Here is a 23,498-nt window from a genome sequence, read left to right as displayed (position 1 = left end):
GAGCAATTGCACATGGTGCAGTTCAGATCGCAATCCCTAGTTCTCCTATTTCACAGGATTTTATTTCAATAGATAGGATGCCCTTGGACCCATTGGTGGAGGCCCCCAGGGTTTTAAAAAAACACCTATTCCTCCTTACAATTTTTCTTAAAAATGAAAAACATATATATATATATATATATATGGTTACAAGGGAACTTCATTAAACTAAAGAGCCAAAATGGCTAAGTTAGCGACTGAAAGACTATAATAGTTCACCCCACTAGCATCCAAGCACACCAAGGATGTTATAACATCAGAAGGGGGTACATCAAAAATAACAAATTCTTCCTGCAAAGTACATCATTTCCTAGCAAGTGCATCAACACATCTATTTGCTTCCCAATACACATGCTTCACCCTAGTTAGAGGAATCCTATCTAGCAATGACCTGCAATCAGCCAGTAAAGAAGAATATGATGCATTAGGGCTATTTCCAAATTCAATTAAATCTACAATAATTTTTGTGTCAAGCTCAATTTCAAGATTCTGCATACCGAGTTGGGTGGCTAGCAGAAGGCCATCCCTAAGGGCCTAGAATTCTGTTGTGATGCTTGTTGTAATCCTAATGGATCTCGAGAATCCCTTTATCCAGTTACCCACACTATCCCTTATAATCCCTCCTCCTCTAGACTTCCCCGGGTTTCCAAGGGAGGCACCATCTGTATTTAACTTGCACCAACCAGGGGGAGGTTTATTCCATCTTATGGGAATAATCACCATGTTTCTCTGATTCTTGGCTTTTCCCACACAGAAATAATACTCCAGAGCTTGACTGATGCACTGCCCGTGTAAGTTGGGGTTAAGAGTAGTATTATCAAATACCACTCTATTTCTATGTTTCCATGGCTCCCAAATAGCAAAAGAAAAGACATAACTCCATGGGATAGATGAAGAATGAGAAGCCTTACTTTGGCAGTTGTCCCTAAGCCAGATAATTACATCATTATTAAAGGAATTAACAAGAGCAGGGGGAACACAGATCTTGTGCCAAAAATCTCGGGCATATATACAATCCTTTAGCAGATGCCAATATTTTCAGAGTAAGTTTTACACAAGGGGCAGGTGCTGTCATTGGTGATACCCCTCGAGGCCAAAGTATGTTTCACCGGGGCACTGTTATTTATGCACAACCATAAGAAATTTACAATTTTTGGCAGCACATCAAGTTTCCAAATCCATTGTCCCTGGAAGGGAGGATTTGGTTCATGGGGGGTATTTGCAATAGCATATGCTGATTTTGTGGAAAATTCACCGTCTTTCGAATACTTCCATATAATGTGCCCTCCCCCCTTCCAAATAAGTTTCACTCATTGGCTTCCCTTGATAAAAAAGTTCTTACTTCGCCACTCACCTATCACCTATGTGCAACACATCAGAGATAAACCTCACCCCACCTAGAAAAGTGAAACCTATTATCAGTGTTTTTCTACCACAATAATCTCGACCTCAACCATACTAGCACCACCTCGGCACTACCTAGTCTACTACCATCAAATTGTTACTTTGCTAGTTGCTGCTACAACGACTATATTGCCACCACGTTGACGTTACCATAATGTTTTTGCAGTCAACTTTTTTACTTATTGCCATTACAATCACCATATCACCATTCCCCACGATTTTCATTATCATATTGATTACCATCACAACCAACATACCATTACTCCGACCATTAAGTTTACTTTTACCCTCTTCTTTTTGTGGAGAAAAAGCATTACGTTTACTTTTGCTAGTCATACTGCCACTATTATCTTCACCATCTATCACTATCACCACCACAATACAATTACTATCACTTCATAGTTCATACCACCACAACAACCTTCATACCACAACTAATGTCACTGTATAACAACGTTATCTTCATATTATTATCAGCAGTGTCTGTTACCTTAACAATTAGCAACACTATCATAGTTGTGTCACCATCACCACTGCCTTTGCCCATTCCTTATCATCTATATTTTGATACTGTCATCATTTCTAGTATCATCACCTTCATTAACACTAAATTCCCATTATCATATATTTCCAATACAAGCAGTACTAAGTACGAACATTATTGTTACCATCATCTCCATCCGTCTCCAGCACCACTTTTATTTTCGCCTCCTCTGCCTTGATCAAAATAATCGTATTCCACACCCCGCCCTGCTATCATCTCTGATTGCCGATGTTTTTAAACAGCCAATCTTCTAAGACAACCATGTTACTCCTATCACCGATAGCAGCATCATGTTTTCACCGCCACCTCTACCAAGATCATATTTTAACTTTCAAATATATTCCTAATTTTCAATTATAGAAATGAAATGAAGATAATTACTTCTCTTTTGTTTTTCAAAACACAAATATAGAAGCAGCCAAATATAATCTAGTGTCATACTTCATATAGTGTCACACTTCATATTGTGTCACATCAACCATAACCTTTTTCATAATGGTCCTATGGAAGTGGAAGACAATCCTCCCCGATTAAAGGGTTTCCATGAATTAATTCAAGAATCCATTAAAGTGGGCTTTGTCTAGGGCTTGTTGAAATACAAGGCACTTGCATTTGGTGGGTCGTTTATGAACGCACTGAATATTGAATACCACGTTTCCCTAATGGCTTTTAAGTTAAAATGTGTCTCAATATGACTTGGTCGGTTTTGCTTAAGGAAAATAAAGAACATCTGATCTGTAAGGCCCAAAGAAAGAGAGTGGAAGGTTGCGGAGAGACAAAAATGTAATAACTCACAAGATCAAAGGGTTCAATTTGTACAATGATATAAATAATCATATATATACCTCAAAGCTTGTCAACTACAAACATCTATGAAATACAAATAGCCTAATGCACCTTTTCTCTTGGCTGCCCTTGTATTCCCTATAATAAACAGTAAGGCAACCCAATTTCTCCCCCTTCTTTTGTCCACTGTCCATCCCTTGTATTCTTTTGTTTATTAACAATACGTAAATCCAGCCATCATAGCGCCCATTGCAACAAAGGTATGGATCCAATGTGGGTCTCTGGTTGCACGGCGGAATAGCAATGGCTTCCAGCCTTCCACTTCTCTAAATGAGTTGAGAGGCCAAAAACCAATAGGGCTTAGGACACAACTGGAAGGAACATAGGTTGGAGGGTTGTCATGAATTGCCCATTATGCCAACCGAGCTCTCATCAAGAGCAATATCAGCAGGATCTCCAATCCATGGCCTCCCTTCTCTCCATCGGAACTTGATCCTTAGCTTCCCATTTGCGTCTACCCCCACTACTTGTCCCTTACTCGCATGTGTCTCCATTCCCCATCCCCAACGTGGGGTCACCAGCCCTTCTCTAATCCTCACCTTGTCCCCCACTTTGAATGGCCTAACCCGTTCCATTTCCAAAGCCTTGCAAAGCCACAGCCTGTCCAGGAAGCAAAATGCCACCCATAGCTCTCCATCTTCCATACGGTGCACCACCCCAAGGCTTGAATGTCTCACCTCTCCCCATTGGTGGATTGGGGTTGAAACTGACGCCTTAACCCTAACCCAGTCTCCAATGCGAAGCTCCTCTTCTTCTACTAGGTCGACTTCTGATGGATCCAGCATCCAAGCTTTTGACCCAGCTGGAGTATATATTCTCAGCTTTCCATCAGCATCAATTGCAGATATAGTTCCAACACTTGCATGGCTGTGGCCTGACCACCCAAATCTCGGCTGCTTCACAGAGAGTTTAACGCTTACCTTTTGGCCAACCATGAGCCTTTCCACTCTTTGAAGATGGGAAGTAGGCCCAACCCACCTTTCTTGCTCCCCACAAAACCCAACATAAGTGGTTCCATTCCATTCATCTCCTTCATACCCAATACCTTGCACTACACCAACGCTACCTGGCCCAATGGATTTCCAATTACTTGCATTATCTATCAATCTCACCCATTCTCCCACTTCAAACATTTGCTCTGTCTCAAGATCCGCAGGATCTCCTTTCCACAACCCTGACAAACCAAAGAAAGCGACCCTCACTTCACCATCAGCATGGACACTAGTTATAATTCCTCGAGAATTAGGCTGAGCCCCTCTCCAGCCCCACCTTGGCTCAACCAATCCAGACCGGAACCGAACATACTGCCCAACTTTAAAGCACGGAACCTTCTCAACATCAGTGTAATGAGTAATCCACTTCCCTTTACGGAAGCAGCAAGCCAACTCTAGATAACCAGTCTCTTGTACACTATGCACAATAGCTACACTTTCTTTACCAATACTGTTCCAGTCATAACTTGGTCTAGTTCCCAGGCTTGGTTTTGAACGTACCCAATCACCAACTTCAAATCCAGAAAGTCGTTCTGCATCTCCAGGAGAAACTCTCCACAAGCTTTGTCGGCCAGTCACTCTCACCTACATAAAAATTACCAAAACTATTTATGATCCATAGCAATTTATTTGAAGAAAGAGTTCCTTATTAACATTATTATTGCATGCATACAAACAAGACGTGCTTCTACATTAAGTCACCAATCACTGTGCATTAGGTGAAAGTGATGAATGGTTCCACTACAGCTTATAAGAAATAAAGCTTATGATAATGAAAAACACCATCATGAATTGCTTATTTTTTCAGGATATTGCCAGCATACTGAAAATTGATTGGTGTGGATGATCAGCAAGGAGTTATGAGCAGATAACTGTATTGGATATGAATCACTCAGTCAAGACATCAAGTGCAAAGGTATGAAATAAGCATGCTTACATTCAAAGCCCCATCCATGTCAATTCTCGCAATTTTCCCAACTGTAGCAGCAGTTTCATTTGACCATCCAAGTCGTGGCTGAGTAACAGATGGCATCATGTGAATCTCTTGTCCTACTTCAAAAGGAGGCACCTTCTCCACATCTGTCACAGAGCAAGAAAAAGGCTTGCTTCTGAAGCAGAAGGCAACTCCCATATCACCATCCTCCTCCAAGCTATGAATTATCCCAATGCTGTTCCTTGTAATGTCCTCCCACCCATATTTTGGAGATGGTACTGAAGCTTTTACTCTAACCCAATCCCCAACCTGCTCTTGGAATCAATATTAAGACTTACGTTGGGTAGGAAATCAACTAACATCTACCATGGATATTTAAGATCATACATATAATAAGAATGACCAGTCAGATATTACCTTAAAAGCTTCCACCTTTTCCATGTCAGAAGGATCAGCCTGCCATGGTATTGGTCGATCTGGTATTTCAATTATTAAGAGACCATCATTCTCTATCTCGCTTATTCTTCCAACACTGTGATGTGTCTCACCCCCCCAAGCATATCTAGGTTCTGCAACAGATCGCTTGACACATACCCGGTCACCAATCTGTAAAATCATAATGAATTAAGTGTTGAAAATAAAAAATAAATGTCATTATGGGGAAAAGAATTACAGACTGTTTCTATGCAACAGAAAAACCAATCTATCTCACTAACCCTGAAAGGGGAGACAGGCTCAACCTCCTCTGGTTCACAATGCCATGGATTTGGAAGATAGCACAATTCCAACAACAAACTACTATCTGGTCTGATACAATACACAATACCAATGCTCCCTGGTGTTACAGATCCTAAACCATGCTTTGCTGTTGTAAGAGTGGGGCGGATGCGAACCCAATCCCCAACCTTGAATTCTTCAACTCTTTCCATTTCTGCAGGATCAGCTTTCCATCCTCTTGATGCTCCAGGAAACCCAACACGCAGGATCCCATCATCATCTACACATAGTACAGTTCCAATACTGTCACGTGACTGCCCACGCCAACCAAACCTGATAATGACAAAATCAGCATCAGTTATTATTATGTGTTGTTAATTAAAAATCCATACAGAGAATGATAGAGGAACATCAATCATATTAAATGATTATGCTTCAAAGGATGCATAACACAAAGGATTATAATGGATAGTGACTTGAAGTTGATGAGACAAAGCCCTAAGAAAAATCTCCATGATTTATATCATTTTATTAAGATTGATACTGAAATTCAGTGACGACACTTTTGAAACAATAAACAAAAGGTTTCGATAATATTAGAAAGTCAATTTTTTTTTGAGTAAATAATTCATTAAAGGGAATAAAGGGGCACAATGCATGTACACAGGAAGTAGAAGCGGGTATCTTTGTTGTGGAAGCATGATCCTAAATTTTTTTTTTTTTTTTGATAAGTAAATGATCCTAAAATTCAAGACACAAAAGTTGTATTAAGGAGCACATATCTATTTATGTATATATGTACATACACACACTCAACACAACAAAGAGACACTAGCCTGTGGTGCAAATACAATGTCTATACAAAATCAAAAAGTGACAAACTTCATTAATAATTAACATTAGTTACATATGAAGGGAGAAAGAGAGAGCAAAAGAGGAAGTAATACCTGTTGGTAGTTATTTTCTAGAGGGAGAAAAAGACAATTGCTAAAAGGGCAGAGACATAGTAGGTGAGCTAGATGCCAAGAAATTAATATTTTTTATTATACTATCATATCACTATAATATCTTTGAGTCTTAGTTATCAAATTCAGAGAGCTAACTCAGAAGGAGATTGTTTCTATTTTTAATATTTCATTGGTAGTGAGTTATATATATATATATATAGAGAGAGAGAGAATGTGTGTGTGTTGGCATCCTTTTTTTTTTTTTTTTGGGGGGGGGGGGGGGGGGGGGGGGGGGTGGTGGGATGGTGGGATATTAAAGGAAAGTTGAACCATATAGATTAGTCATCTTAGTTTCTTCTCAGTGCATCTCAAATTTTGCTTCTTTAAACTAACCATCTCATCTTTTCTAGTCTGCCTAATCCCTCACAGGGTTCTTAAATCCTTGATTATTTTCTTTTTCAGTCATCTCTCTCTCAATCCTATTACAAGCTTTGGTCTATTAGTTTTAGGAAATTAAAAGCGTCTATAACATGCTGTCATATTTTTTTTTTTTTTTTGGTTAAGTTAAACACATACACCAAATGAATTTAAGCCCACATCCTCACCTTGCTTCAATATCTGTAAGAGGAGAAAGTTCCATTTGAGCCAGCACCTTTTGCTTTATTATATGTTGTTAATTCAATCAGTAAATGTAATGAATTTTGTTTATCTTCAAGCAATCAACTTGTCAAATAACTGAAACACAAAGAATTCACAGCCAAAGCGAACTTCTCAAGTCACTGGAGCTCATTATCTGAAAACAATTGCTTTCAACTTACCAGGGAACTTCCAGAAAGGTGGTTGATAAATATCACACACACATGTTCAAGTCTTAGTCATCAAATTTAGAGAGCTAACTCAGAAGGAAATTGTTTCTATTTTTATTTTAGAGCCAGCAGTGTTCTTTTCATTGTTAGTCAGTTTTATATATATATATATATATATATAGAGAGAGAGAGAGAGAGAGAGAGTTTGTGTGTGTGTGTTGGGGATCCCTTAGGGGGTAATACAAAGCTCCCTACAATCTTTATTAAAACAGCAAAAACTTCCAAGTATACGGGGGTATACAAAGAAAAACCAACAAAAACATTTCCAAGAGCATAGCTCTAACAAATCAAAGAAAGAATAACAAGAGAAAGCTGAAACAGTTCTAACCCCATTCCAGCAAACAAAAAAAAGAAAAAGGATTTAAGCTCAACAATAGACCAATTACAACCCTCAAAACATCAAGCATTTCTCTCCCTCCAAATGCATCACATTAAGCAATGTGGCACAATCTTCTAAATTGCAGCATAGCAACTTGAAATTTATATTTGATAGGTGAAAAGTTTAACTTGCAATTAATGGTGCATTAGACTTAAAAAGAAAACTATTAATCTAGGCTCCACAGATGAATATCATCTGATGATAAGCTCTTGAATTTTGACCCTACAAGTATCATTTTTCCATTCTGATTACATGTTGCGCACATGGTAAATTCAAACTGTTAAGGAAGCAAAATGATTTGACATTCTGATGATAGAATAGCCTAATCTAAGAAATTAGATATTGGTACTAAACAAATAATTTCCAGCCCAAGCATGAGGAAAATACAATATCAACCTAAACCCATTTACTAAGTTAACTCAAAAGCTATAAATTAGCAATTGCGCAAGATCAAACCTGGGTTCTTTGACATCTGGTTTCAGCATGACGTGTTGTCCCCTGTCTAATGGAATCACTTTTATAACTTCATTTGCTAAAACACGAGCCTCTCCAGAGCAAAAGGAAACAATGAGATTGTCTTTGTCTGGGACATTTTGCACAAAGCCCACACTTTTGTGCTTTGCACCTTGCCACCCATATGTTGGAGTTGTGATGCTTCTTCTAAATTTAACCCAGTCTCCCACTTCAAATCTAAAAACATTAGAAAATAAAATTATCTTAGTAGCAGAAACCAGTTTGAGTTGCAACAATTTCAAAACAGAACTATATGCTTGAATTTCCTCTCACATTGTACGAGACAGATGAAGTCCCCTATTTATGAGTGCCTCCATCAGATCTTCAGAAATCCATTCACGGGGAAGAGACTCCAAAAAGTCTCTTAGTGTCTTACCACTGTCACCAAACATACACACAAATCTCAGTAATGTTGTAGAGTTCAACTCTGTGTACTATCACATCGTAAAGCTCCCAATAAGCATTAAAAAACCATAGAACCATAAGTTTTAAGGCTAAATAAGTACATAACTTTGAAAGATAAGAAAGCTTTGAGAATGTAAGTAAATCCCCGTGAAGAAGCAAATCCACGTGAAGTAAACAGCTACTTGCCTGTGGTTTCTGACTTCAACAGCAGCATTTGGATTTCTGAGCATATCAATGAGCCATTCAAGATTTTCACGTATCATTTTCGCTGCATCTGCTGCTATGTGGAATGCATTGTCACCTTCATCATCCTGATAAATGATGAGCAAAGAAACTGTACATTAGTGGACCACAAAAGAAAATTTCACTTTGAAGCACCAGCAAAAGGATGGGATGAAATCATCATGCATTTCATAGTAACCTACAGTGAGTAAGAATAAATATGTCCCAATTATGAAGATGACTGTTGAAGCTTTTTTATTTTTCATAATAAGTATTATACCTTATTGAAGAGAGAAAAGGCTTTATAAACATGTACACAGGATGCATACATAAAACTCTTAAAGAATTACAATCTAAAAGAAAGAGAGGCTATAACTCTACAGGTAAATGCATATTGCTAGTGCCAAGGATAAGAGACACTCAAACAAAAATCTCAAGAGCAAAGATTTCTGCCCAATGACGGAGAGCTCTACACCATTGAAAGTGCGATTGTTCCTCTACCTCCATATTACCCACATTAGATATCAGGGGAGCAATATTCCAAGCAAAGGAGCTACAATGATTGTTGGAACTTTTAAAAACTAATAATAATAACAACTGCACAAAAAAGAACATAAAAAGAAACCGGTAGGGTGGAATTGAGAGGTACAAAGGAATCATTTCCTAAATCTGCTGAATTCACTAAGAAAGTTGCAGAATTTATGCTTTCCTATTGCATTTGAATAACCACATGTTAGTACATATAATGCAACCACTTATAAAGAGTCTTACAATATTAAAATATGCCCTGTGATATATTTTCTGCCTAGTTATTACACATCAAGATTATTTCAAATTTTCTTCTCTCAACTTCCTAATACTTTTGAGTCTTTAAGAAAGTTCTCTTGTGAATTGACATGATCACAATTACAACTAAATAATATGATTTATCTGAATTTCTTCCCCTTTCTGAGCTGTTAGAGTGCTAAGATTGTATGGGTAGTACCATCGCATTATACTCTTTCAAGAAGAGTTTGGAATATCCTAGTGTTGAGGTGTCATTGGTGAGGCATCCCCGATTGTCAAGAATATACTCTATTCCTTGTAACCAACTCTCCCATATATATATAATATAGTGGCTGGGGGCTATATCAGATTTTCAGCTCCTCTTTTGAATCATCCTACTTGAATTCTCTTCTCTATAGTCTTCAATAACATGATAATGTAGAACCAAAAAAAAATAGAAGAGAAAAAGGACTTGAGAGATTAGAAAAGGATGAACCAAAGTGTTCAATCCTGCTATGATACCATGCTAGTGAGGAGAATATAAAAGAAAATTCAAAATGGTGAGGTAAACGAGCTTTCCCACCAGTCAACAGTATCAAATAGAATCTAAAAACAGGTCTCCTTCATTTCACTAGATTTTGTAATTTGGATCCATAGAAGTGTCAACAGGGAGAGAGCCCAACATTCTAGCGTCCTCAAGGATATCAAGTACATACTTTCTCTAATAAATTGATACCTTGCTTGGATCTTACCACTTCAATTCCCAAAAGTACTAAATTTGCCGAGATCTTTAGTTTGGAAGTGTTGTTTCAATTTGACAATGCCTTCAGAGTTGTTTCTGATAATCACTATATCATCCAAAAAAACAAGTAGGATGTATCCAGCATCAGTGCACAAGTGGAAACTAAATGAACTGTTTGACAGCAATAGAGACCAAAACCCAAGACAACCTTAGAAAACTCACCAAACCAAGCTCTTGGTAACTGCTTTCCATATAACGCTTTCTTTAGCTTGCAAACCTTACCTCGATAACCCCCCAGTGAAACAAACCCAAGTGGTTGCTCCATACATTATTCCTCAAGGAGATCACCATGAAGAAATACAAATTTGGCATCCAATTGATGTAGAGGCCAGTCAAGATTGGTGGCAAGGAATATCAAGACTTATATAGAACAGGTCTTGGTCATGGGAGAGAATGTCTCATCATAATCAATACCATAAGTCTGAGTATAACCCTTGGCAACTAATCTAACTCTTGAGTCTATCAACAGACCCATCAAGATGGAATTTAATAGTATATACCCATTTAAATCCAACAGTATGTTTTCAGGTAATAAAGGAATATGATCCTAAGAGTCATTCTGACCACTATACCATTACATCCAACCTTTGTTCCATGAAAGGACCAAGCATCTTGAAGTAGACTTTCATTTTGTACGAGATATGTAACTCAGTAGAGAAATCACTATACCAATTGTAAAGTATGAAGATCAACTTTCCAATAGCTTTACAAAGTCATTATGTAGTAGTCGATTAGAGTCTATACGTTCAAAATTGGGATAATATGATATATATATATATATATATAACTATCTTTAGTGGGGAGTGTTAGAGAGCTAGTATTGTCTAAGTAATACCATTGAATTGTACTCTTCCAGAAGAATTTAGAATATCCTAGTGATGAGGTACCCCCAGTAGCTCTCATTGTCAAGAATATTCTCTATTTCTTGTAACCAACTCTCCATATATAGTCGTTGAGGGCTATCTCAGACATTCAACTGCTCTCTTTGAATCTTTCTTCTTGAATTCCCTTCTAAATATACTCACTTATAGTTAGACTACACATTAAAGTTCTTATTACCGATCACAAAACCCCAAAGAACCTTGACCTCAACCTCTAATATTTCATCCTATAAAAGATCAATGAGAACACTTACCAAGACACCAACACCTAGTTCTACTCAAGAATGGCTCTTAGAAAATGGTTACCACTAAAGAACACCACCCTCCATCCCACAAAATAAGATAAGTATATTTTATTTTTTTTAAAGAAAAAGACCAGCATATAACATGCCATTGGCTGCATTTCGTTTTGTGCAATATGAAACAAATCAGACAAACCATCAGGATTAGAACTGTCTCCTAATCAGAAGTAGTTAGGACGGTAGTGAATTCTAATTTGAGGAAAGTTCCAACTATAATCTCCCATTTCCTGGCCAAACTTTCTGATTTCCATTCTCACAAGAATGACTATTCCAAACCAGCAGCCATACTCTTTTAAGTAAGAACCGTGTCTCTAAATTGAAGGGAAGGAACGGTCTATTTCGGATCTTAGATCTCTCCTTCTTTACACCTTGCTGGAGTGGAGTTCTTCCTTTAATCTTTTTCCTTGTTTTAATTTTTTAGAAATGCTTGATCTTTGTAATTTAAGTTTTTGATGTACTGTTTTTCATGTACACCCCTGGTGTACCTGGTTTCTTATTTAATACAATTCCGTTATTTATCAACAAAAAAAAAAAGAACCGTATCTCTGAATTTTATGAGCAATTCATGTTAGTTTTTCATGAAAAGGCTGGCACCTCTTAGGAATGAAAGTAGCTCACTAAAGTAAAGTTCATTAATTAGACCAATTTCGGATCACTAATAAAAACCTCAAGTACAACGAAATCAGAGCTGGATGGGAGAGCATTGTCTTGATTGATGCAAGCAAAACAATATAAAGATTAGTCTAGTATGTTGCAGTGATAGTCTGATAGATACCAATTCTCTTGAAGCAAAATATTGACTCAGATATGATTTTGAGTTAGACATCCACAATGTACCAATAAAACTTCATAAGTTTGAAGAAAGACCTGCAAATTACAGTTTGCCCCTGCAGATAACAGCAATCCAACACATGACTTTGCCCCTCTGGCCAATGCTACATGAAGAGGAATTGTATTGTGCACATTTCGGATGTTCACATCAACTCCAGCCTCAAGAATGATCTATTCAACATTTCAAAAACAAAAGTAGGTTAATTAAACGTTAGAAAAAACAAACAAGAACTTCCAAGGTTCATACGCACAATTGCACAAAAACCATATGACTTACCAACAATAACAACAAAGCCTTAGTCCCAAAACCTTGGGGTTGGCTATATGACTTACCAACAATGTAAAAATAAATAAAAATGGTTAGCTACCTGTATAAAGTATTAGGGAAGCTACTTTGCTTACCTTGACCAACTCAACATCATTAGCCATTGCAGCTGTATGCAAAGCTGTCCGTCCATGTTGAGCATCTTGGGCTGTTGGATCTGCTCCAGCAGCAAGCAATATTTGCACCAGTTCTCTTCCCTCTAAAAGCAGCAAAATGAGCAATTAGAAGAAACAATAATATGAAGTCAAATACTAAAAGTTTAAGAAATCTATAACAAGGAAAAGAAATAGTTCAGTGAAATCAATTTCCAATTAATACTCAGGGAAAAAAGGGCAAGGGAGGAGGGGGGGGGGGGGGGGGGGTGGAGGAGAGGAGAGCAAACATGCAAGCAGATAAACAAATTTTTAGGTCATTGTTCTCTAATATGATCCCATTGAGAAATGCTGATATATCAAGAAATTCACAGGAAAAATTCGTATTAATATATGCAAGCCATCTAAGCTTAATTTGATAAGACTATGATTGGCTTCGAAGTGCTTAAATTTTTTTTGATTGGTAAGTTTACACGGATAAGCAATAGGCAAAGCTAAACCCTTTTTTTTTTTTAAATCTGGTTTGCATCAATGGTAAATGGCATGACTTCTTGGGAATCTCTTCTAATAATGAAACAAAAGATCCAGTAGGAGAGGGAGATATAAGCTTAATGATAGCCAGATTTTTTTTTAATCATCAATTTAGACTTACACCTTTTAAACTTTTAATTATTCTTATCCCTCGTAAAATTAATTAACATAAAACTATCCATTGGTTAGTTCTCTCCTTTGTATGAGTATTATCTCACATGGGCCACAGCTATGATAGAGTTGAAAAATGACTTCATAACCATGTTTGCTTCCAAAATAGTCACAATAATTCTTTTGGGTGGATTTCACTGCAACACAAATAACATGACCACTTCCATCTTTGGATTTTATTGGTTGCTCAGATGATCAGATTGTCTCTGTTGCCATGATGACTTTGCCCCCAACATAAGACGAGTCCCCCATGGATTTTCTCAGTTGCCATGGGGAATTTGCCAGACCCAATATAAAATGAGGTCCCCTTGGATTTTCTCAGTTTCCCAGCACTGATGATCAGAGGTAAGGTGAGGAGTTGCGTCTCTGTTACAATAGTGACTTTGCTTGGTTCCCCCAACATATAATAAACCATCCCCCCTTCCCACCAGCCACCCCCCCTGATTGTCTTAGGTTGGAGAGACATAAAGTAATTAATAGTAACTAGCCTGGAGATACTGAGAAGTGTTGGTTCAGAGTTCCATCATAAAAATAGAAGTGTGGGCATGGAGATACAGAGAAGTGCTAGTTTGAAGTTCAATCAAAGCAATCATCAAAGTTTAGTCTATACTTCTTCATTTATTGTCATTAATTATTGCTACAGGCCAACATGTTCATTCCAAAAAAATCCTGTTTTGTTTGCCCCTCTTCTCTTCTCCCTATTATAGTAGTAGTACTTTTGTTTTTTGGGGAGAAAGAGAGAGAAGGTTTTTTTGGTTGAGTTGGGGGGGGGGGGGAAGCGCTCAAACAGGACCCATTCTACTCTTCCTTCTTTTGGTCCTGGCCCATCCATTTCTAAAGTCCAATTCTCTTGTGCCATAAATAATTTACAATCTATAATGTTTACACAATTAGGATATACATTATATCTGACTTTTACAAGAGAAATACAGTAGTCAAATTATCAGCACTCAACAAATGTTGCAGGCTGCATTTCAACATAATTAACCTTCAAATGTTCTTGAGGGGGAAAAAATCACATATTTAAATGCCACAAATTGTGCTCCAAATCATCCCTAAGCCATTTTTAATCCTGGTTGATAAAATTTCTTAGAAATAAAACATAAAATTTCTTAGAAATAAAACAAACTACATTTATACCCACATGTTACTTTCAAGAACTTATTATTTTCTTTTTCAAGCTATTTAATCACTTAAAAAGTACTTGATTTCATCACTTAAAAAGTGCTTTCATATCTACATCAAACAGATATTTCTAAGATTCTAGCATTACCAAATTCATGATCTTTCTTTACAGCAGCTGCCATACACAGTGCAGTGCCAACTGGGCTTGGTATGTCAATTGCATCAGCGATCTCTTCCACGGTTGCAACTTCCACCCACCTTTTGACGACTGTCACATTCCATGTTGCGACACACAAATGCAATGGTCTGTAGCATTCGGAGCATATTAATGCACAATCATTACTTTTAGGAAAAAAATACTCAGCATTAACATAACAGCATTAAATATATCAAAAGGCAAAGAGGCCACACACACAAAAAAAAAAAAACTGAAATTTATTGAAAAATAGAGAATTAAATTAAATTAAATTAAATAAACCCTCCTAGAATTACTGATAAGAATTCCACATTATTGCTAAAACTGAAAGCAAACGCTACTAAGCACATAATCTGACATCCAACGTACGGAAATACGGCCTTGGTTTGATTCATAAGAGGCAAGATAAACTAATCAATGATTCCCCAAGCAGAAGCTTCCAGTTTAAAAGAAAGTGGGAACAAATGAATTTTATACAACTCCGGTTATTAAAACCAAGTAAAAATCAGCACCGGCTTACTTGGTTAAGGGCCTCCTAATGAGCACTGAAATAGTAAATCCATCTAATTTCAGTGATTCAATTACAAGTGAGACAGAGAATGTGATTTCCAAAACAGCTGCTGCAGTCAGCTATCAGCAAACAGAGCAAGAAGGCTACAAATTATTTTGCTTGTGATTCCAATCCAAAATTTAAGCTACTGAACTCTAGCTCAAATGGCACATCTTTCCCTTGTAAGAGCATGGTGGAGGGTGAGGTTGTGGGTTCAAGACCGAACATGTGCATCTAATTACCAAAAAAATTGGGAGGAATAGAATTTTTACAAAGTGTACAGGACAAATGGAGTATATCTGCTAAATATCCAAAAGTTAACCAACAGGATGAAGAAAACTAGAGGTAAAATTGAAGTTGCCCATTAGTAAGATGTGGATTAGCTGAAATCTAACTCCACTATTGTGGGGTTTATCTTCCAATGGCCCTTGTGTCCAAAATATGGAATGATGAAACTTAAAAGTTAGCTAAGGAACTGGATGACTTCCACCATGTCAAGGTATCATTCTCCCAGGTGACATAAAGTCCATGGCAACCATAATGAGTAGAATGGATATTCTCAAAGATAGCAGTTCTCCCTATCAATTCTCCAGGTTTAAAATAACCCAATTGTCCCCCCTTGAGGCCAGCTATTGAAGGTTTTGAGTCTGCTCCCCCCCATTATAAAACCAGTCCCTTTTCTCTCCTAACCTAACATGGCAGCTCCCCACCATGGGGCTTTCTATCAGCTTCACAGTGATTCTGTAAAGCTTCCACATAATTTCCTATGGATTTAATGTCTACAGGACTTAAATATTCTTTCTTTGAAATAGAGGAAATAAGGAAATTATCAGTCAAATGTATGCGAAAATGTATGCAGCTGTGTTGTGTGCATGCACAAACATTTTTCATCCTAATCTTTTTGTCTGTGTATCTAGTCTGAGCAAAGTATCAAGCCACCTCCAACATAAAGCTAAACAGAGTCATAAAGCTAAACAGAGTCATTACCAGGGAAAAGAACAGCAACGTGCACCAAAATACCCTTAGCAACTACAATCCCCTAGAATCAAATATGACCACCCATGGCAAAAAGAATAAAGCATAATACAAAAAATAATGTGTGGTTATTCATAGATCATAGTGCACAAAATACTCTACAAAAACATCAAAACCAATAAATGAGACACACACACAGATACAAGCAAACCTATGGAAAATATTAATTAAACATAATAGATCTGAAACCCGTTTAAGGCTTTTAATCTGATCTCTTCTTTAGGCATGACAAGATGCTATTTATTCTCTTTTATACGAGAATTAATATCATGATGAGTTCATATTTGTCCATATATATACTTATAAAAATATATAGATATATATATATATATATTTGTCCATATATATATATATATATATATATGCAAATCCAATAATTCCATTATACAGAACAAGTAGGTCATGATTTTGAAAGTAAATCAAATATCAGCTCAATTGCCATTTCCAAAAAAATTTAAATAATTTGTGTTTTCATTCCCATACCATCCCTTTTTCCCCTACATATAAAAGAAAAGGAAAGCTGACTTTTTAATCTTCCTTTTCAACCATTTGAAGTAAAAGAAAAGATAATAATTTGTACTTACGTCAAATTTTTTGAATTCAAAACAGCCATTGATCTACAGCCTCCATTTTCCAATATGACCAGAGCACAGTCAGAATATTTCTTGGCAACAGCTCTGTGCAGCACAGATTCACCTTCATCATCCACTGCATTAGGATCGGCTCCAGCCAAAAGTAACTCCTGTAATTAATTGACATGTGAAACAGTAGAAACTTAAAGATCAGGAAGAAGCAAAAATGAATAACAATAATATGTATCCGATAAATTGAAGGCCTACACGCATGCAGTCGGGTTGACCATGGTAGGCACAAACATGAGCAACAGATGGACCAAAGCCTTCCCTCAACCTAGATCTCACATTAGCACCTCTTTTAATGAGAGCACGAACACATTCTGGCGATCCAGCTGCTAAGGCAAAAACAAGTGGAGGATCCCCATCTTTATCCAAAACATCCACATTTGCCTCTCTGTACTCTAAAATAGCCTCGACAAGTTCTGCACTACCACGTCTACAAGCCAAGTGGAGAGCAGTTTGACCCTCAGCATTTTGAGCTTCTAATAGTGAATAGATTGAGCTGCTGATTTTTCCTGACGCAGCCTTTATAAGTAAGTCTCTGCATAGGAAAAAAGGGCATAAAGAGAATAACATACAAAGGCTAAGGTTATTCTAGAGGAGCTAGCTCAGGCAGGTTGGCACCAAAGTGAACTAACCTAACACCACTCACATCACCTGCAGACATAAGTTGATGCAAATGGTTGGAGTAATCTTGAGAACCTTCTGGATCTGATACAGGAGATGGTTCTGCCGGAAGTCCAGAGATTTTAGCAAAGTCGCTGCACTCAGTTACAAAATGTAAATTAACATAAGACAATTAACACAAAATAAAATTCAGGCTAATCATATCAATCTCTCTCAAACACATGCCCAAATGCACATTGCAGGAAACCAATATCCAAGCATTAGCTTTTATCTCAGTTCTTATCCAATGGCACAATCAAGTTCAATTATCCACTAACAATTAAACAGACACGAGATAAGAAAATGTCACAATCAATATTTCAAATTCCTTACTTATCAGGGCTTGCAGGGGGGCTGCGTGGTATCTCTTTCAAATGACGGAGGAAAGTCGCTAACATTGCATTAAAAGTTGGTCTTTTTGATGCCTTGAACTGCAGGCATTCACCAATCATTTTCCACAATTCTCCTGGTATACCAACACCTACTACACTTGCATACTGTGGGGGCAGTTTTCGAGCTTTGACCACAGCCCGATAGATTTCCTCTGCACTTAAACCAGCCCACCTGCAGAAAGAATAGCAACTTGTAAGCAAAAACATCATGCATAGGAGAAGAAAAGAAGAAATTTAAAGTAAAGAATATGTTGTTTCACATACGGGATGGAACCAGTGCACATTTCTACCAATGTACAACCAAAACTCCATGCATCTGACTCTGCAGATATACCTATTGCATCATCCCAGAACAGATTCAATGACTTTTTTACCGGTTCCCATGCCTCCGGAGCTGCATAATTTGGGCTGAGCATTGTGCACTCCATACATGAATGAATTTTTAAGGAATCACCCTCTGATCGAGCTTTCCGACAGGAAGGTTTCTTCAGAATGCCAGCAAGTCCATAGTCAGAAACCACTGCACGACCACTTGCATCCAAAAGAAGATTGGATGGTTTTAGATTCATACAAACAACGCCTGCCGCATGTAGTTCAGCCACCCCTCGTGCAATGTCAGCCCCATATCTACAGTTGTCAACCACTCACTATGTCACGACAAGAGATGTAGACAGATAATAATTACCAATCTTAACTTAAAGAATCAAAATGTTCTGGCAAAACAGCTGGAACACAATTAAGTCTTTAATAATTTTTTTTTTTTTTTGATAAGTAAAGTCCTTAATAATATCATGAACACTATTTAAATAGCTACCCCAATCAAATATCAACTTGTAAAAATGGAATGGATAAACATACGGTTTAAGTATAATCATTTCATAAATTAAATTTTGTGGAAATAGCAAAAATGCCAAATACATTGAAAAACTATTTTTGGCAGCTAGTGACAAACCCAGTAGATATCTTGCAATTGCCAATGAAAGTATATATATATATATTCAAGTCTTCTATACCATTTCTAGTAGTCTAAAATTTAGCGATTGACATCAGCATTTGCACAATGAGTTCCAAAAAATGACATACTTCCCTCCCAAATATGGGATTGAAGTAAGCTGCCACTTTGCATAAAAAAGAACTCCTTTATACTAGAAGCTGTCCCATGAATATCTTTAACAAAAGAAACCCACATTAACTGGAAGTTTTTCTATTAATATCTAGTGATTTGCGGGATTGGAGATCTTTCTAGAACAAACTAAAACCCCTAATAATCATTAACACATTCTAACCGTTTGATTTCTGGCTGCTTGTTTTTAGACAGTAAAAATATCTGCAAATTTCACCAATTAAATTCATATAACAGGTACTACTGCAAACCAAAGCCTACTTAACACCATAAAGTTGGTCTTAAATGGTATTGGATCGATGTTCGCAAAGAAGGGGGAAAACTGAAATTTAAAATTTTTTTATTCATAGGAATAATCAAATTCAGGTGTCTGATATGCTTTATTTACAACCACATTCAAATTTTATCTCTGGTGACAATAATCAAGTATTATAGCCAGCTGATAGCCATAAACAAAAAGGTAATGCAAACTTGAACATGATGAGCATCACCTTGTGAAACACATGGAACTTGAACAGATCTTAAGCATTCCATTAGTTTTTTTTTTTTTAAATTAACACAATCAGAAATTTAGCATGCAAGGAAGGAAAGTAGTATATCTCTTGACAGCTATGCCAGACCATAAACTCTATCAGTCTTGCTAATGGAGAAATTTGAAGTATGTTTTCTTAGAAAAGTGCTTCTAAACTGTTTAGGCACCCAATGAAATCTAAGGTTCCCAAAAGATCTTTTTACTTTCTCAGTAAAAATATGAACTTTTCCAATGCTGCAGTCAATAAGGTTGGGACTTGCAAAATGAATTCAGGGATATACATTCACAACATCGCTCTCTATCTCCACACCTCCACTTTTTTTAATGAAAATATGTACTTTTCCAATGCTTCAACCAATCAAATTTGGGACTTGCAAAATGAATTCAGGGACATATATTAACAACATTGCTCTGTCTCAACCTCCATTTTCCTTTCCCTCTCAAATATGAGATTAAGGCAAGCCTCACTCTACACCAAAAAGGGAATGAAAAGAAAAAAGTTTCTGCCTTACAATTCTTCTCAAGCAGCTATCGTATGAAACTTAAAGGGTTTAAAGAGAATTTGAATCTTGAAAGTTTACAATTTCAATCAGTTTAATTTCCATGCTTAGGTTGATTTTTGTTACACTAGAAAATAATAATAATAATATCACTGACATGCCCTATTGAATGTCCCCTGGCATTTTTATTTGTCCAACAATGCTCATCCAAACTAGAAAAGTAATTCAGTACCCTCACATTCTACAATAAGCCTTAGTGACAATACCAACATTCTTAGAACACTTCTATCCCCACATTTTAGTGTAAAAGTAGGAGACCACGCTTGGGGGAGGGGGGGGGGGGGTGGTTTGGGGGTTTGGCAGATGAAGAAGCAGGACAAAATTGGAAGACTGAAACAGATGATATATGAAGTGACGTGTTAAACTTTCTTAAAGGCTTTTAAAGAGGGGAGCTTTTTTTTTTTTTTTTCAAAATGGTGTCTTCTAAATTTGGTGGGTTGGGACCTTGTTTCCTAATTGGTCACAGCATTTGCATTGAGCAGCAACTAAGACTAATAGAGAGAGTTTGCTGTAGTGTTGAGGTCAAATTCTCTATTTGATACATCACAATTCACACTTGGTACATTGACGCATACATCATTCGACTCAGTATCTTTACATTACGCATATTCATAAAATACTCCAACATACACCATATAATTTAGGAATATCTATAAGAAAAACTTTGTAACCCACACTTGTCACAGATCCCAATCAAACACTAGATAAGTGTTTTACAGTCAAACAAACACACACTGAATCATGTTGTCAGCAAACACAGAAATCCTTTTTCCTTTTGGTGTTCATACTCACTTTTGCAATTACAAGCTTTTTTTTTTATAGATAACAAAAAAAAATATATATATATATATATATATATATATTAAAAAAGAAGCCAACCCGATATCAAACACAACCACACCCATCTGGATTAACTCGTGTATACACATTACACTAATTGCAATATAACTACACAATTTTCTGTACCCAAAATGCACTGAAATTTCCAATGTGCAATCACTTGCCTGACTAATCCAACATCAAAATTCAATCTTTTAGTCCCTAAATCCAAAATGTTCACTAACCCACAAGAATTCAATCCACCAATTCACCATTTTGAGCCAAATTTTTTTTCATAAAACCCCACTAAGCAAATTATACAAAACCTTTTTTTTCTCTAACAAAAATTTAAAACAACCAACCAAAAAAAAACAGAAACACAAAACCTTAGGATTTGCTCCAATGTAAGCCTTCCCTCGTTCCGCTGCATCTCTGACTGAACCGAACCGCAACACTTGTCCATCACAAGACACAAGCTCCTTTCCATCCTCATTGCCCCATGAAAAGTGCACACATTTCGACACCACATAGAGGCGCGCCGCAGGTTCTCCAGCTGCCCCAGCACCCAATCCACATCCGTATCCTCCGGCACCACCACCTTCTTCGCCGCCACGCGGTGCCGACACCGCCCTCCCCCGCTGCCAATCACCGCCGCCCACATTTCCACCCCGGCCCGCCTACTCTCCCCTATCCGCCGCACCAATCTCAAGTCCTGGTGCACCCCAACCTCAATCACCGGCCCACACCCGCCGCCCGCAGCCGCCGCCGACGAGCTCGACGCGAGCGACCCCCGGCTACACCGTCGGTGGTACTCCACGTCGTCGCCGTCGTCTTCGCCGTCGCCGTCCTCGTCCTCGTCGTCGGTGTAGTCGCAGTCCAAATTCGCCGCCGAAGACGGAATCGGACCGGAGGAGCTGAGGAGAGCCAAGACGGCGAAGTTCTTCTTTAGTGCCTGAACGGAGTTTCCAACGACGGACACGTGGCGACACCGCGGACACGGGAGCGTCGTGTCCGGACACGCCAGGAACATCTTGGACAGACACTCCTTGCAGAAGCCGTGTCCGCATTGGAGCAATAGCGGGACTCTCTCCTCCTCGTTGTACCGCGTTTGGCACACCGAGCAGCACGGTACCTTCATTTCTATCAATTGAAAAAAAAAAAATGGAGCTACGATAAAAGAGAGAGAGCTCGTATATATATATGTGTGTGTGTGTAAATTATTTGAGCTTAGAAGATCTTAAGAGAGAGGTAGAAGTGGTAGATCCATAAATGAAATAAGGAGAGAAATGAAAGGGGAGTTGGATCAGTTGAGCTGATAAAGAAATAAATCTAGAGAGAGAAAGTGAAGAGGGTTTTAGAGAGAGAAATGAGGGTAGATTGTAGAATAGAAGAAGTAAGAGTAGAGATCAGTAGAGAGATTGTAAGGTGATTTGTTTTTGTTTTTTCTACTTTTGTTGTCTTGGGTTTTTTTTTTTTGGTTGGGTTTTCTTTCTTTACTTTCTTTGCCTTTTCTTTCGGTTTCTAAAAAGTGGGCTATAGTTTGTTCGGCTTCGTAATGGGTTTCCACATTGTTTTACAACTCACAAACCCGTTTCTTTAGGCTCAAGTGCTTCTTCTTTTTTTTTTTTAAACAAAAAAACACTTTTTAGTTTGTGTTTTGTAATGGGTTTTCGGTTTTGGAAGTGTTAAAGGGGTTAGGTGTTGTGCATGGGCTATATTTGGCAAGAGGAAAGAGGGCCTTTTTTTCAATCTAAGCCGTCCATATGGACTAACTTCAATGGGTGTTGTGTAAAAAGATTCTATTCTAAAGTCATGTTTCTTTTTTACATGAATTACGAGTAACTTCTTGATTGGATGATTGTCTAACTTTTTTGTAATATTGTAAAAGGAGATTAGACAATGTTGTTGCCTTGGAAACTTCTTTTGATTGAATGTTCTATTATTGTTGTTTAGAGTCATCCTAAATAATCAAAGAGTATAAATTAGACCATATATATCACTAAACTTTTATATAAGATCTTTGGCAATCTCTTTCAAATTTAACAAAATTATTATTATTCTATTGAATTGAATGTTTTATTATTTGTTTAAGGTCATCCTAGACAATAGAGTATTCTCTAATGTTGTTTCTTACTCATCCAAACCTTTTTAAAAAAAAAAAAATTGGATTCAGTGCATGTTTGGTACAATTTGATTTTTAGCTTCACAATTGAGTTGTTTAAAAAAAAATAAGTAGAAAAAATAATTTAGAAAGATGTACTTTGTAAAAAATGTAGTTTCTAACTGTTAAACAATTTTTTTGCCTAATGAATACATTCTGTTTGATTTATTAATTTGTAGATGTTTTTATCAATTTT

At 37.3% G+C, this 23,498-nt stretch overlaps 1 protein-coding gene across 1 annotated transcript; it reads right to left on the bottom strand.

Annotated features, from left to right (window-relative positions):
- Positions 1-2,740: 2,740 nt before the first annotated feature.
- LOC126723571 (E3 ubiquitin-protein ligase KEG) lies at positions 2,741-22,575 on the bottom strand. The gene is made up of 16 exons (XM_050427133.1): positions 21,528-22,575; positions 18,372-18,734; positions 18,049-18,279; positions 17,688-17,810; positions 17,254-17,590; positions 16,999-17,156; positions 14,782-14,939; positions 12,792-12,913; positions 12,426-12,560; positions 8,773-8,897; positions 8,455-8,559; positions 8,125-8,358; positions 5,476-5,809; positions 5,177-5,365; positions 4,763-5,068; positions 2,741-4,410 (listed from the first exon to the last, which is right to left on the bottom strand). Exons 1-16 carry the CDS (start codon positions 22,277-22,279, stop codon positions 3,172-3,174), a joined length of 4,911 nt encoding a protein of 1,636 aa, XP_050283090.1. The 5' UTR covers positions 22,280-22,575; the 3' UTR covers positions 2,741-3,171.
- Between the last annotated feature and the right edge of the window lie 923 nt (positions 22,576-23,498).

This window comes from Quercus robur, chromosome 4, assembly GCF_932294415.1.
Source record: "Quercus robur chromosome 4, dhQueRobu3.1, whole genome shotgun sequence".
Classification (NCBI taxonomy): domain Eukaryota; kingdom Viridiplantae; phylum Streptophyta; class Magnoliopsida; order Fagales; family Fagaceae; genus Quercus; species Quercus robur.
This window is presented reverse-complemented; position numbering and strand designations above follow the sequence as displayed.

Excerpts from the sequence above, each read along its gene's own strand:
- LOC126723571 (XM_050427133.1), bottom strand. The coding sequence starts at position 22,279 with ATGAAGGTACCGTGCTGCTCGGTGTGCCAAACGCGGTACAACGAGGAG. Across the intron at positions 14,940-16,998 it reads TTGAATTCAAAAAATTTGAC|ACCATTGCATTTGTGTGTCG; the intron begins GTAAGTACAAAT and ends CGAATGCTACAG. Across the intron at positions 8,560-8,772 it reads GTTGAAGTCAGAAACCACAG|TGGTAAGACACTAAGAGACT; the intron begins GCAAGTAGCTGT and ends GTTTGGTGACAG.